Here is a 16,579-nt window from a genome sequence, read left to right as displayed (position 1 = left end):
CTCAGAAAGCTGATTCTGTTCATCTGGATGAAGCGTTTTCAGTAATAGAAATTTTTCGTCACTCAGCCAAATAAAATACTGAGATGAGGGCCCAAAGACTGAAGTGACACAACATTTCAACTTCGTCCAGATGAACAAAATAACCTTTCTGGAGCAGCTTTACCTGGATGATTGAGAATGCTTCAAGATATCTGCCTCTGGTACGTCTCTGTTTTCTCATGCTCCTTTTTCCTGATCTTGCTGTCCGCTGGGATTGCCACAACTATCACAACTGCTTCTGCTCCTTGTCAACCACCATTATGTCTGGTTGGTTGGCCAACAGCTACTTGTCTGTCTGGAGGCTGAAGTACCTGAGGACCTTAGCCGTGTTGATCTCAGCTAGGTACATATGGGGCACAGATGTTCCTGTACTCTATCCTAGCCACTTGGTTATGTCATCCAATGAACACTGCTGCTACTATATGCCCGACTGTCTCTATGGTGTCTTTGCACAGTCTGTAACTTGGATCGGCTGTGATAGCTGTGTGCTGGCCTCTGTGGATCTGGAGCCCTCTTGGGGCTTGTTTATGTACTGTCATGGACTAGCCACTGGTAGGGTTTCTTTAGTCTGTCACTTGTACATCACATGGCAAGGCTTGATCTTGCACAATACTTCTTCATCCTTACCACCATCCCTGTCTGCTATCAGCTGCCTGAAGCACTCTTGCAGCAGCTCATCTCAGGGACACGCTTCCCGATGTATTCATGCTGGTTGTTTCATCCTGGATCATGGCACTGGCACTCCACTTTTTTGTTGCTCACAGAGCTGCAGGGTCCTGGATTTGGATGAAAGCCTCCATGCATGGAAAGGAATTTTCACATCTGGATATCTCCTCCTTTGGTTAGCTTATCATGACATCTGTGTAGCTGATGACTGCTGGACATGTGGGCTGATGGCTTGGGACCTAAAGGCACATTTTAGTGTCTTTTTTATCTTTGGTGATTTTGGGGGATTCTTCCTCTGTGTTGAACTCTGCTGTCATTTGCTTTCCCATTCCAACCAAACAGCATTCTAGCTCCCCATTGGGCCATTTGATGGAGAACACAGAGGTGGTTCTCTACAACCACTGTGTTGGTTGATTTTCACACCATCTCTCTCTTTGGATGGCCAATGTTAAGCAAAGGGGACAACAAAAGGTGGTATATGTCAAAGAAACAGGACCCAAGGTTTCCCAGCAGAACATTGTCCAAACACCCCAGAAGAGCTGCATCACAGTTTGGTCAAATTCTTACACTTGCACATGTTCCCTCCTAACACCTCAACTTTGAGGAAAAGATGTCACCAATGGGTGCTATGATGACGAGATGATGAATGTTATTAGCTGTCAGCAGTCATACTGTTAATGCCTGACTGGTGAGCTGCATGACCAAGAAGCAATGAAAATAACTGAATGGACTGTAATTCATTAGAATACAAACAGTAAAGGTCATTCATTGTTTTTATTTAAAGGTGCAACAATAAGACAGTGAATGGGGCTCATTGTGACATAAATACGCTGTTTATTAACAAGCAACAGTAAGACAGTTACTATTTCTACTTCCATGTTCCCTGCTGCAGGTCTGTTCACTCCTCCCTCCCCTGCTTATGACTCCTCCGTTCCACATACCCGTCTACATGTACATAATCTATACATACAATCGATATTAACAACAGGTTAAATAAAAGTGCTGAAAATTCATGCTACAGTGCTGTGCTAAATCAAGACCTACGAGTCCCCTTTTGCAAAGAGGTAAAACTTCATTTCTTTACAAACGTTTCATTTGTAAACCTCCCAAACAATTCCTTTGAATCAGTCAATTACTGTCAGATTCCTAATAATAATTTAACTAACCGAAATCTAATGTTGAGCCGTTGAATGAACTCTGTGTGATGCTACAGTTCAATGTGTGTAAACCTTAACCTCGTACAAGACATTCAACAAGTTTACAGATACGTACCACAGCCTATCCACATTATACAGTCGAAAAAGTCCAAAAATGTTTACGCTTTATAGGAGACACATGAGAGCGGCTGTCAGTGAAAACAATCTAAGTTCACAGGTGTCTGATACACCATGTCAGCGGTATAAAAGTCATCCCAGATAAGGCAGAACGAAAGCATGCCTCGTGACTTTAAATCAGAGCTTCACTGAACAGTGACATGAGAGAAAACAAAATAAAGTGCCTATTGTGTGAATATGCAAAGATGAGAGCTGCTGTACATGAGCAGAGGTTCTGGACAGAGTTGTTTTTGAAGTGTGTCGAGGTGCTGTTAGAGCGGGACGTGTCCTCAGGAGCTCAGCGCAGCGAGTTGGTGGGCATACAGTCACACAGAGCCCTCCTCTCCGTCCTCAGCACCAGCGTCTCTGTCTGCAGCAGGAAACAAACAAACAAAAAAACCACAACATTTTACTACATTAAATATCAGGTTTCTGACCTGTTGTCTTCATCAGCTGCAAAATGTTCTAAAAAAATCAAATATTAAAACGTTTCATTTAAAGCATTTGATATGTTTCTATGTTCTATTGTGAATAATTGCACAGTATCCCAGTTTACTTCGATTAGGGTTTGTATTTCCCTGTGATATTTTGATACAATTATAATTTTACAGTTTAAGTTTTAACCATAGATGCTGCCACGGGATTTTTATTACATGACAGCTTTTTCAAACCTCGCAGATTTAAACAAATATAAGCCACAACATCACGACTGCAAATAAAACATAAACATCAACATAAAAGAAAACTGAATAAAGAGGTTTAACCGAATTACAAAGAATTTCTAAGGTTTACAAAGTGCTTACTGTCCATGTCTTGCACATCGTTTTTTATTCTGCTAGTCTGTAACTCTGCAGTTCAGTAGCTTATTGGAGGCTGGAAGGAACAATAGCTTCAGGCAGTTTGTTTTGCACTTTGGCCCTCCTGAGTCTTCTTCCTGATGGCAGAGGTTTGCCTTGAGAGGAAAGATGTGCAGTGTGCTTTGTTGCTTGTTCTGTAACAGCATGCTCACACGGGCTCTGTAAGGCCCGTACTCGTATTCCCATGACCTTCATGGCTGTTTTATCCAAGCCTGCTGTTAAGTTGCCAAACCATTGCAATTCCATATTTAATAAGGACGCTCTCTAGCATCAGCAAGCTCTGAATCACTGCTGCAGGCTTGCACACAGATTATTGATGTGTATCTGCCAACAGCTAAATATTTATATGAGGACGGCTGACAGTTATTGAGTGGATTCTGATGAGCACTGGTTCATGATCAATAACTATTTTCTCTGATTTAGTGATGCTTGGAATCAGACGATTAGTTTCACACCATTTTGATGAAGTTGTTCAATCTCATCATGGTACACAGAAGAATCCACGAGTGTCAAACATAATCAGCCCGGCATGGACTCCAATCCGAGGAGGAGAGCATACATTTTGGAATTTTAAATTATATTTTAATAGGTTTTGCAGCTTCTCCTGATACTACACCAAAGTAATTAAGTAATATAAATATTTTTAAAAAAAACAAATTGCAATAAACTCTACACATTTCTGTTTTCTACAATGTGTCTACAATAAAAAACAACATGCTATTTTCAGTGAAGTAACAGAAACTTTCTGTTTTCTTTCAAACCTCACTCTGTGAGGTATCTCACTCGGTTTTCAGAGAACTGGGGTTACATTAGTAACCGAACATTTTTCTTTAATCTTACATTTATATCTTACAGTTTAAATCATGCTGACACACTTCTTTCATTACTACAGCAGCATTTCTTTATCATGTAGAAAAAACTAAGAAATACTGTTGAACTTGCCCGTCGTTATACTTTTGATGTTTCATGGTCAGGAATAATGTGTCAACGTGTAGACAGATGATCCCTGTGAGCTAACAGTTCATGTTTCAGGCTGCCCTAAACTTTCATCTTCGTCAACATTTTTAGTCTTGGCTCTGTATGAAATCAAAAAGGGATTACTCCTGATGTGGTCCTCTCAGGCACAGAGCAGCCCCGCCCACCTGCTGTTTAAACGTTTTGTTTGCGATGGGCAGCCAATCAGATACAGAGCTACTCTAGTTCTAAGAACACAGCTGAAAACATCATAATGGATGCTGCTTAATCCACAGTCATATTAATATTAGTCATATTAGGATATGTTCTCCTACAGCAACTTGTGCACAGTGTAAAGTGTCATGCCACTTTCTCTCGCTCCGTTTCCTCCAGCCTCTCTGTGCGCCTGTGTTTGACTACAGGAGTGGAGTGAGGTGCGTGGGATGTCGGGTCACCAGCTGCCGCTCAGCACTTCCTGCCATAAATAAATCGTACCAGCTCCAGCACGCTGCCTGATCGTAGACTGTTCACTAGGTTGAGCACAGTTCTGCACATCTTACACCTCCTCTCTGTCTCCAGCCTCTACCTTCCTCCTCCTTCCACTCAGCTTTAGACTCTCCTCCTAGACCTTTCCCTTCATTTCCATTTGGACCAATCCATTTACCCCCCCCCCCCCCTTCCTGGCAACTGGCCATGCTGTTTGGGTCACAGTGGCTGGATCTAACTTATCTCCTTGTCTGTCAGAGTAATCGAGGGGTGCAGCGATTGTTTTCAGTCGCATTAACCTTCATTTCTTGGGTCCACACAATTAAATTATATAAACAGAGAATAAAAGTCATATCAGCTGATCCAAAAGCAGGTATGTGTGCCCTGAATTGAAATCAGTACTACAGTTCACACGTAAGCTCGGTGTGCTTGGAGTTAAAGTGTAAAATGTACAAATCCCAAAAATATTTCACAACAATCCAAACTATAGCGACAAAAAAAAAATCCCTATTCTTTGCAGCACAGGAATTTATAGGCACAGGTATTATGACTGCTCTTTGGCACAGTGATGGGAGTGTGTGGGTGTCTGAGGTCATTTGGAAAATGAAGCACAGCAATCTCTAAAAGCTGCGCTCCACAATTTTCATATCTAAAAACCAGGAAATAAATGAAAAAGGACTAACCTTGCGCTAAAATGCAGATGTAGACATTAACATATACTAAAACGTACCACATAATGTCACATTTACTATATAACAATATGGGAACTGATAGAAGCAGTTGCCACCCCACCACAAAGGCTCATGAAGATCAGTTATTTTATGAAATACATCAGCTGGTGCATGAATCTCTGCAGTAGTCTCTAGAATGAAAAGGAAATTAGAGAGGACTTACCCTGGCATCTAGGTTGAAAGCGGTCTTCTTTAGATCTTGCAGCGCCCTCTGCATAAACTCAAAGGCATGACAGTCCACACACGGGCGACCTGGAAACAGCAGAAATGAGTTCAGAAACAAAGGCAGCGGCGTGAGATACCAAGTTAGTACAGAGCCAGTATCACCGATACTTCTAAATGCAAATGATGTAGGTGGGAGTAGCATGCCGTGATTTATGAGGTGAATGTATCACTGATAATGATAATGTGAATGCAATTCAATGACCTCTAAATGACTGTGAATCTTGCTTTTTTCACTTTTTCATTAACACAACAGAACACACACTCATGGTTTTTCACATTTTGAGCCTGGATTTTTTTTGTATGTGTGCATGACTGGAAAGCATCAAATTAGACTCCAATTTAATGCTGATTTGGTGTGTTCTTGTGGCTGCAGACGTAAACTATAAAGTGTATTGAGTAGAAGTAGAGAATCAGTGACCTGACCCAGAGTCATCATTTACAAAAAGGAACCATAAATCTTATTAATGAGATTAGTCTGTAGCAGAAAGCGACTGACTGCTGTGCTTTGTCATCTTTGAATTGATCATTTATTTGAAGAAACAAATATTTTAAACAAATATAGAGAATTTAGCTTTGTGGAAGTGTTCATCTAGATTTTTTTTCTCATCTAGCTTTTAATTTACAAACAACATAATCAAGCTTTTCTACCTGAGCATCCATGAAGTCACACTTATGTATATTTTCCTTCTAACCTGCTCGGTATGTGTGCCTTTAAGCAGCAGTGGAGGCCCAGTTTCATGATCCAAGCGTACATTAATTAAGATGACCTACAATTCCCTCAACAGCACCCCTGTGAGACCTGCAGTCATTAGACTGTGGAAAGATCACCGTGGCGGACACATACTCGTCTAAAACATCTCAAAACTTGTACTCAACAGGTGGAGGGAAAAATTAATCTAATTTTTAAATCCACCTACTTTCGGCAGGGATGACAGTCCCCGTCTCATGATCCGCATCAGCTGCCCCGACACAGACGAGCTGCAGCGCCAGCAGCAGCACCACTGCCTGCACATACCCGCTGGAAGCCATGGCGACGGTGCGATCACTTACTCACCTCTGATCTGGAGAGTACAATTAGGCAAAATGTATAAATTAAAGGGCAGAAAATGTCCTACACGGCCGTCAGCCAATCAAATGAGGGGGAAAATGATGGGCTTTGTTCAGATAATGCTCCAGTTTCCAACCAGTAAATGTTTGTATGTGTTTAAAAGCTCAGCCCGCACAGAGTAATTACCGCTTATCTGACCACCTGCACGGTAACCTACCGTCAATCGGCCGATGATGGTTTGCAGATCGCCAGATGAGCGCAAGATGCCCACCGAGTACTGTTGTATGGAGATTAAATTAGTGCGCATGCGTGTTGGTTGGCTGAAATTTTCTCCAGGGGCCTCGAAAACGAGACTTCCGGTGACAGCACTTAAAAAAATAAAAGCCTTGATGGGCAGTTTACCCGTAGAGTTTATTGATGGGTAGGTCATGCATTCATTAACAGGATAACAGACAGAGAGCTCGAGAGAGCAATATTTACTTAAAAACTCAATGTAAAAAGCAGTATAGTTATTATTATTAAAGATACCTCATTTGATTACCTACATTTTAGAGATCAATACTGCATTTTGTTCCGTAAATTGAGTGCAGTATATACATACATGCACAGTTTCAGCTATAATTCCAATATTTAAAATTGTGTATTTCCATTGACCTATTTTTACATTAATATAAATCAAATACAACTACATTTTTATGATTTTCTTTTTAAAATAGGGTGCGCGATTTACAGCCACGTTGAACAAAAGCACTAAACTGAAACAGTTAGTCTGTTACTGCAGCACACTGAATCTTCATGTTTTTGACATTTACATGTTTATAGTCTGGCATTAAATGAGGCGACTATTCAGTGTAAAGATATAGATACATATCCAATTAATATCCCATGTAATAAGTAAGAGCAAATAATAATTGACTATATACTTGTAAACAGCACAAATTAGTGAAGCAAGCTCATTTAAGATGTCTTTGTGGATCTAGAGAAAGTGTATATAAGGATGCCAGGAATAGCAGAGAAGTATGTGAGGGTGGTGCGAGACATGAATGATAACAGAGTGGTGGGTGTGCAGTAGGAGTGACGGATGAGTTCAAGGTGGGAGTGGGATTACATGAGGGATGGACTCTGAGCCCCTTCTTGTTTGCAGTGGTGACAACTGGGCTGACAGATGAGTTCAGGCTGGAGTCTCTGTGGACTATGATGTTTGCAGATAACACTGTGATCCATGGAGAGAGTGTGGAGCAGGTGGAAGTACGCACAGGAGAGAAGAGGAATGAAATCAAGTAAAAGCAAGGCACAATACATGTGTGTGTGGAGAGGTGAACATTTACAGATATTGAAGGTGGATGAGTTTAAATACTTGGAGTCAACCACCTAAAGCAAAAGACAAGTGCACGAGAGGGGTGAAGAAGAGAATGCAGGCGTGGTGAATTGGGTGGAGACAAGTGTCAGGATAGCAGCAAGAGTGAATGAGAAAGTTTACAAGAAGGTTGTGAGACCTGCTGCGATGTATGAACAGTGGCACTGACAAAAAGATGGACTCATGATGAAATGAATCCATCAAAGGGATGGCTCAGGTTCAGCACTTTGGATCTTTAGAGAAACAAGGTTGAGATGGTTTATACATGTGCAGAGGAGGGATAGTGGATATATTAGACAAAGGATGTTGAAGAGGAAAGCCCCAGAGAAGATTCATGGATGTAGTGAGGGAGGGCTGGTGTGACGGGAAGATGTCAGGGATACGGTGGCAGGTGAACTGCTGTGGCGACTCCTAAAGGTCGCAGCCCGAAGAAAACACATTTTAAGATAAGAGGACATAATAATAATATACTTTATTCATCCTAGAGGTGGGAAAGTTTAGCACAGCAAACATATGACATCGATTAAATGGGTTGGATGTGCTGTGGTTTAACATAACAGGCTGCTTAAATGCAGTAAAAGCAGCATAGCAAATATCGGGGACCAGTGAGAAGTGTGGCTGCCAGTAGTGTAGTAAACTGTGACAGGGCAGGGTTGAAATAACCTGTTACTATGACAATACAGATGTTTCTCTGCTCGGCAGATGTGTAGCACTGTATTACATGAGGTAACAAAGACTTCCCGCATCTGCCCTTGTTTACACCTTCCTTCTTAAAACTTTATTAACCACACACTGTGTACAGTTCCACACTTAAAGGTGGATTTCACCCGGTCTCCTCACGGCTCTGCGTTCACAATTGCCCCCCACCCCACCCCGGGTTATGGGCGGGGTCCTGACTGCTGTTTTCTTAGGTAGCCTGTTAAAATGCCCGAACTCAAAACACTTCTTTTTCCAAGATGGCGTCGATGAAGGACAGCGACACCGGCCTGTGGCTTCACAACAAACTAGGATCCACGGACGAGCTCTGGACGCCTCCGAGCATCGCTTCGCTCCTCACCGTGTCGGTTATCGACAACATACGGCTATGTTTTTCGAGCTTGTCGCCGCCGGTGAAGCTGAAACTCCTGCTCGGGATGCTGCACCTTCCGCGGAGGACCGTTGACGAGGTGGGTTAGCTCGGTGTTAGCCTGGAAGGTACGATAAGTTGTTACCTCGGATACACGGCTGAGAAACGAGCCGATAATTGCGCTAGATTTTAAAAAGCACTGAGGTCCCTGTGACGGTTTAGTGGCATATTTAAAAGCCTAACAATATTAATAAACCTTTCCAGCTAACATTATGCTACCATATTTATCCGAAGGCTAACTGAAGAAGCGGCAAACTCGTTATTTCCTCGACATGCTCCCCATTTTTTCTTTTTTTAAACCCCGGCTTCAATGCACGAAACACTTTTACCCTCTAACGACAGGATGCTCCCGAGCTGACTTTACCCCTGCGCACATTTGTCTTTCCAGCGGTTGTTTACCGGCTACAGCGAGCAACGCTAGCCTAGCGGTGCTCGCACGGACATTGTGGTGGGATGGGCGGCTGAGAGCTGGCGTTAGGCTGGAGGGCGGTACTAGCTCCCGGACCCACTGATCACCTGTTCCCCCCGCAGGAAACGATACACAGCCGTCATTTGTGTGGCTTATATAGCCAGACTGTTCAATAACAAATGCAAAATTATTAAGCTAATTATTAATGGGGTTTCTTAAAACAAGCATTCAAGTGTGTTGTTTAAGTGAAATTGGCGGCTAAGCTCAGGAGTAATTTCCCGTATGCAAACCACGGAAGCTCTTGGCTGTTTTAATGCAAATATTTATTTTAATTAAGTGGTTTTGAAGGAGAGCAGCAAGTGTGAAAGGGAAGGTTTACTAGATGGTAGCGAGTCTTGCTATGATGAATGTTTTGGAACAGTGGCTCTGACAAAAACAGACAAGACCGAGCTGAAAATGTTAATATTTAGATAGAAATGAAAAGAAATCAATTGAGTTCAAGGCTGAGATGGTTTGGACATGTGCAGAGGAGGGAGAGTGGATCTATTGGAGAAAGGATGTTGAAAATGGAGCTGCCAGACAGGAGGAAAAAGAAAACGCCTCAGAAGAGATTCATGGATGTAGTGAAGGAGGACATGTAGTAGGTGTGGAGGGAGAAAAGGCGATGCTTCATAGACACAGGGCCACCAAATATTAATATTTTGTAGTTAAATGCCTTCAGCTCTTTTTAACCACCATCCTGAGATAACGTTAGCTGAGCAAACTTGCATTAAATTGGTTCAACTGTTTGAGAGCAAGCTAATGGCTCAGTCACAGGAGTAAAAGTAGTAGAGCTACCTCCTTATAGCTTAAAAAGAATTGATGTCTGCCTGGTGATTGCATGCAACAGATTATAACTTGTGGTTGCTCACAGCTTGAGGATCTTGCACTTATGACCACTTTTGATCACAAGGAAATTGCACAAGTCCCCTGATAGGAGGCCACCTTTCTGCAGACAGTCACAATCGTGCTTGGACTGACTCCAGTCACTCTTAGAGACACTGATCAAGGCTTGCAAATAAGTGCTGTCTAGCTTATAAACACAGACAGATTGCCAACATGCTGCCATCAGTCTGAATGACTCTTCGTCAATGAGCGCAATGCTACTGGCTGCCAGCTATTTGTGGGATACAACTGATAATGAAAGTTTAAATTTGAGGAAAAATTGCTAAATCACAATATATTTTGACGCAATATTCACCATATTGAAAAATGATAAAAAATTATGATATTGCATCGTGGGGTGTCTGGTGATGCAGAGGGTTGGTGTGACAGAAGAGGATGTTAAGGCTAGGGTACATGACAATATAGCTCATGCTGCAAACAATATCTCTGTGGCATTGTCTGCTATGGCCATAAAAGGGGAGAAACTCATGGCGTGGTCCTCATGCCCCCCTGACCTCAACCCTATTGAGAACCTTAGAGCATACTCAAGGAAAAGATCTATGAACTCAAGTTCAATGGATGCAAGAACTGCGAAGGTTCTATGAAAGAAGGGATCCCATGTTAACATGTAACTTGGTTTGTTAAGATGTTTTTGATTGAAACGGCTTTTGATTTCAGTAATGCTGCATATTGAGCAAATGACCAATTTTCAGTTCTTTACAACCAATAAAAGATTTTGAACCTGCATAAACATTTGGAACGGTGCATTTTGAGTTTACTTTTGCAAAAACATAGTTATCATTGTGAGGTTGCTCTAATGTGTGATGACTTGAATAATACTGACTGTCATTTGCATCGACTATGGAGGAAAGTCAGTGACAAATATCATTTGCAAAGTATTTTGGAACAGGGTTGATTTTGGCAACACTGAACCTATAAGTGCAGGGAGGTGGACAGACTCTATAGCCTCTGTCACGTGGATATTAACATGACTGCATTTAATGGTTGGTTGAAGCTGGCGTCCTCCTCGTGTTGCATGTTGGATGGCTTCCCTTTGATAAACATCACTGCACAAAATCAGGTTTCTTTGTATCCAGTTGTTAAAGTCTTGAAATCGCAGTTATGTGAATGTTTATTCATGCTGGATTTTCCAGAGATGGAGGAGGTGTGAATTTAAAAGATGGAAAAATGGAAAATACTCGGGGATAATAACTAGTATTCAGAATACTTTTATATTATTTCAGTCACACTCTGAGGGTTTGATTAATCTGGACTTTTTTGTCTGTACAGGAGTGATTATTTATCTTACAATTTGTAAAGTGTCGGGGTGGTGTGTGTCAGGTGTGAGCTTTTTTTAAAGGAAAAGTGTGTGTCTGAAAAGTTAGTGATTACACACACTCATATTCAAGCTGTCCGGGAGGATATGATGCAAGTTGTTTCTTCATGTAAGCAACCGGTGTTTTCTGAACCATGAGCGCAGACCAAAAATAGATTCACAGACTCGGTTGTGTGCTGTTAACCTGTGGAACTAATGCTAAAGTAACTACAGTGTCTGTAGGTTTCACTAACACCACCTTTCTTGCCAGATGAAGGAGGCCCTGTCGGAGATAATCCAGCTGGCTACGGTGGACTCAGAGCCCTGGGTGCTGATGGTTGCAGACATCCTCAAGTCCTTCCCAGAGACCGGCTCTCTGAATCTGGACTTGGAGGAGCAGAATCCAAATGTGCAGGATATTCTCGGAGAGCTCAGGGAGAAAGGTAGTTTTATATTCATTTGCATCATTTCCAGGTGAGCGCTGATGTCTTACACATTTAAATAAATGCAAGTGCATAGCTACAGTGTCTTTGCTTTAACTATATTCAGATGACTTGCGGAGCCATTCTGAGCCATGAAAACTACCCAGGTGGTTTCTGGTGTAGACGGATCTCATGTAGTACAGTGGTTTCCCCTCATGTTGTTTTATCTGTAAACTGGAAGGCAAGATGACCACAAGCAAGACTCAAAAGGTTTAAAGTGGAAGCACTTCTGCTGTTTTTTCCTGTCGCTGTATTTAGATTAGTGTTGATTGCAGAAACATAACTCCACGCTTTTATTTAAATTGTCATGTTTTGATATTTTACTTAAATATTTACTTCTATTTCATTTAAATTTAGTTCCTTAATTTTATATTAATTTTAAGTTTTTACTACTTGAGCTCTATTTAACTTATGCGAGCTGTCTTATATGTTGAATTCAATTTTTTTCAGTAGTAACAAAGGGATAAAGTATCTGTTAATGAAAAACACTCGTCAGCTCAGTGAGCAGAGTCGTGTTTTATATTGCTGACCAGCCACAGACAGAGGAGCACAGTGGTCAGTGCTGCAGTTAACATCCCCACCTTTCTCTTCCTCCTCAGTGAGCGAGTGCGAGGCGTCGGCCATGCTTCCTCTGGAGTGCCAGTACCTGAATAAAAGTGCATTGACTACTCTGGTGGGACCCCTCACACCTCCCGTCAAACATTTCCAGCTGAAGAGGAAGCCCAAGAGTGCAACCCTGAGAGCAGAGCTGCTGCAGAAATGTAAGTTCATTTAATAATGGCCAATACACACCACGTCCCACAGCTATGGGGGGGAGAGACCGTGGGGTGGGGTAAAAGATGTGCATTTGTGTTCGTTTTACTGTGCCTGCCAGATTGTGAGTGTCTGGTGTTCTTCAAAAATTGATTGTCCAACTTAACACGTTTTAAACCAATTTGTTTTATAGCTACAGAGACAGCCCAGCAGCTGAAGAAGACAGCCGGAGTGCCTTTTCATGCCAAAGGGAGAGGATTGGTCAAAAAGATTGACACCACAAGTAAGTAAAAAAAAAAAAAAAAAGTCCTACTAAAAAAAGATTTAAATTATTTCACTGCATCCACGTTTGCATTACAGCTCCTCTCAAGGGGATTCCCAAAGCCCCATTCCGCAGCCCCACCACCCCCAGTATGTTCAGCCCTCCCAGTAACCGCACACCTATTGCTCCCGCACGGACGCCCCTGCGTAAGGAGCGGGGGGTCAAGGTAAGTCGTACCCAGTGTATCGTTTTTCTTACGGCTTTCATTCTTTCATCCTTGTTCTTCGCTTTCATTGAGCTCCTGCAGGATTGGAGTGACAGAGGGTTTTTTTTTCTCCTATTGTTCAGCTGTTAGATATTTCAGAGCTGGATATGGTTGGAGCTGGAAGAGAAGCTAAGAGGAGGCGAAAGACTTTGGGTAAGTAAATTTACAGCCTTAGTTAGATTTTCTTGAGCAATAAAGTGTGACACTGTCGGTGCTTAACCTGTGCTTCTTTTTATGATATAGAAACCGAGGCTGGAGAGAAAGCAGCCAAAGAAGAAGCTGTGGTGGAAAACACCACACCCGACTACGCTGCTGGCCTCGTCTCCGCACAGGTATTTAACCCAACGTATATCTACTGTTCTCTGTCACACCAGCCCCCGTTTGCCTCTCTGCCATCGTAGGTTCACTCCTTTGTGTTGTTTCTCAGAAACTGGGGTCGCTGAACGAGAATCCTCTGCCGTCAACCAGCTACCTACCAGCCACACCCAGCATGGTTCCCTCCTCGTCTTACATTCCCAGCTCCGAGGCACAGCCAGGTTAGCCGCCTACCTCCCAGGGCTCAGCGCTTTCTCACTCAAACATATAAAGTAAAATTCCCTGCTCATGCGTTTCCTTCATGTCCTCCTCCTCCAAAGCCAATGCTGGTGGTTCGGGACGGGACACGCTGCAGGCGGCCCGTCAGCCAGAGGAGTCGGCGACAGCGACCACAGGTGCCAACGCCACCTTACCGGGCCAGTACAAGCAGAGACCGCCTATGTACAACGCGGGAACCACAGCAAACCCTGCAACTCCCACATCCCCCAGCACACCGGTATCCACCCCCGCCAGCAATGGACCACCAGCAGCTGCGACAGCCAGCCAGCCAGAGACCCCCACTCAGCCTCCCAGCACACCTCAGACCCCCACCCCGACAGCAGCCCCTACGCCACCACAGCCACAGCCCAAAAAGAACCTCTCACTTACGGTAAATAAACACCATTTCAAGACTTTCAAAGTCAGAGGATATTAAAACGTCAGCTAAATTATCTGTCCCCACTGTTTCCGACCGTCAGAGAGACCAGATGTACGCCGCCCAGGAGATGTTCAAGACCGCCAACAAGGTCACGAGGCCGGAGAAGGCCCTCATCCTGGGCTTCATGGCTGGATCCAGAGGTATGAGAGTTTTTAGCTGCTTGATGCAAATATAAAAAACAACAGCTTTTTCATAAATGCATATTACTTCCTCACAGAGCCTGTATCCAAAAGTACAGATTATTTATCTAGTTTACCATTTTACCAGTTTTATTTCCTGTCAGACCTGTTTTCATTCACTTCACCCTTTTTTTCAAATTAGCTTTAACACAATGTGACTTTGGTCACTAGCAGATTGCTGCAGATGCATGTTTGGATGGAAGATGGAAACTTGTCTGCAAACTCTCAAAGTGCAGTAAAACTTGGAGATTGTGCACCTTTTTAAATAAAAGTTAAACCTGTTGTAGCAGTGAGGCACATCTTCTACTATGAATGTGTTTGAACAGTCTCAATTTCCAGTTTGCATTGAATTCACCCAGCACCTGCCAGCAACATTTTTCCCAACAAATGAAGGTCAATAAGGTCACTGACTGGTCTCAAGGCCTGTGTAAATCTGAATTCCCTGTAGTCATTCAGAGTTTCCCCACATTTGCTGCAGGATTTTACAGAATATGTTTCAGTTTAAATGCAGTTTTAACTACAGTAGATGTCCCTCATAATTTCTCAGCATTTATGCACATCTGACAAGGCAAAAACTTAACCAGCCTACCACTCTAACTCCACCCTTCCCTACCCCCCATCCATTCCCTGCAGAGAACCCATGCCCGGAGCAGGGGGACATCATCCAGATCAAGCTGAGCGAGCACACAGAGGTTTTGCCCAAAGCCGACGGCACTGGCAGCACCACCATGCTGGTAGACACAGTCTTCGAAATGAACTACTCCACAGGACAGTGGACCCGCCTCAAGAAATACAAACCCATCACCAACACCTCCTGAGGCGATGCGCTCGCTCAGGAATCCCCACTTCAGACGTGTTTACGCACAGTTACAAAGTATTTGCATACACATTTGGGCCAAATCGAGCACGGGGAGGGTGAAAGATTGTCAAGGAGAGAAAGGTTCTCCCTTTTGCTGCACCTCCAAAATGTGGGACTCTTTGAAGACTTGCTTTTTTGGGGGGTTGTTTCCCTTACCCTTTTATTGTTTTTATGTCACTTCCGATTTCTGAATGATGCTGTTGACAGGAGAGAGATACGAGTTATTCTCACGGCAGGCACCTTTGAACATTTGTACTGAGGTACAAGCATGTCACGTGTTTAGAAAGACGACGAGCCGTCTGTATTTTTCTGTGCAAATGTGACGTTTGCAGCTTATTCTTCTACATTTCAGAACCAAACCATGTTTTGTGATGACACAGAAATTAACGAAGACGGTCATTGTAAAGATGAGATGAAATAAAGAAAAATAACTAGTTCTTAATGCTGTCCACCTCTGTTTTGGAGCCTTCTGGTAGATGTTTAATAATTTTTCATCCTTTTTATTCCAAAAGAAGGGAAGAAAATAAAATGACAGACTCCAGCAGGTGTCTCTTTCTTACTCACTTTGACCAGTGGGGGTTTATTATGTGTTTAACTTATATTACACCTTTAAACACATGCTTATTAAGATATCTCCAATGAGACGGTGTGTGTCTCCAGTGTGGTTTTGTTTCAACATTTAATCTGCGTCCTTCCTGTGTCTGACTTCCTGCCCTGCTCATGAGTACCTTGATGTGGCTTCAGTCAACAATAGTTAATTTACCAACACAGGGCAGAGATCTGCATTTGAAACAAGTATAGTTGTCTTTGTGTGTGGCATGAGCATTTCTCAAAGTCTTAGCACAGCATGAATTAGGCAGCATGTGTCCTTCCACCTGAAAACTCAGATCATAACCTGGACCTAAAAACACCTGCCAACCAGTCCAAGCTTAAAAGTGATGCTGGAGAAAGCCTGGGAGAGGAACTGACCACGACTTTAAACTGCTTCAGAATAGTGTGAATGCACTTTTTTTTTTTAAATATGTGAGCACAGGTCACCACATAGGGATCAATATCCCATAAGTGATCTAATACACCAAGAGAAAAATGTTTCTGTAAATCTTGTTGCAGTGAAATGAAAATATGAAATCCGTTCACTTTCATTGTTTTTAATTAACCAACTTAATTGTTTACTGATTGTGATTCATGTCTTGAACTTGACAGAGATACTGTATTAAAAGGCCAATTCCTGTCCTGAGCCTGATTCAGCTTCAGGTTTATTCATGTTAAAAGTGGGTTTGTGTTGCGCATAACAATCACCTTGAATTCTTCATTGGA

At 42.7% G+C, this 16,579-nt stretch overlaps 2 protein-coding genes across 2 annotated transcripts; one reads left to right on the top strand and one right to left on the bottom strand.

Annotated features, from left to right (window-relative positions):
- Positions 1–1,466: 1,466 nt before the first annotated feature.
- On the bottom strand, positions 1,467–6,695 carry nicol1 (NELL2 interacting cell ontogeny regulator 1). The gene is made up of 4 exons (XM_086279739.1): positions 6,537–6,695; positions 6,189–6,332; positions 5,210–5,298; positions 1,467–2,388 (listed from the first exon to the last, which is right to left on the bottom strand). The coding sequence occupies exons 2-4, from the start codon at positions 6,298–6,300 to the stop codon at positions 2,317–2,319; spliced, it is 273 nt and encodes a 90-aa protein (XP_086135865.1). The 5' UTR covers positions 6,301–6,332; positions 6,537–6,695; the 3' UTR covers positions 1,467–2,316.
- Positions 6,696–8,582: 1,887 nt separating this feature from the next.
- On the top strand, positions 8,583–15,704 carry nelfa (negative elongation factor complex member A). Its single transcript, XM_086279711.1, has 11 exons — positions 8,583–8,842; positions 11,722–11,893; positions 12,532–12,693; positions 12,879–12,968; positions 13,046–13,173; positions 13,296–13,365; positions 13,456–13,544; positions 13,640–13,748; positions 13,848–14,176; positions 14,265–14,364; positions 15,037–15,704. The coding sequence occupies exons 1-11, from the start codon at positions 8,633–8,635 to the stop codon at positions 15,219–15,221; spliced, it is 1,644 nt and encodes a 547-aa protein (XP_086135837.1). The 5' UTR covers positions 8,583–8,632; the 3' UTR covers positions 15,222–15,704.
- The last annotated feature ends 875 nt before the right edge of the window (positions 15,705–16,579 follow it).

This window comes from Aulonocara sp. 'chitande type north' Nkhata Bay, linkage group LG3 (assembly GCF_057382095.1).
Source record: "Aulonocara sp. 'chitande type north' Nkhata Bay isolate Kocher_YH1m ecotype deep benthic linkage group LG3, A_spYH_male_GT1.1, whole genome shotgun sequence".
Taxonomy (NCBI): domain Eukaryota; kingdom Metazoa; phylum Chordata; class Actinopteri; order Cichliformes; family Cichlidae; genus Aulonocara; species Aulonocara sp. 'chitande type north' Nkhata Bay.
The sequence above is the reverse complement of the archived record's forward strand: the minus strand, read 5'-3'. Positions and strand labels throughout refer to the sequence as shown.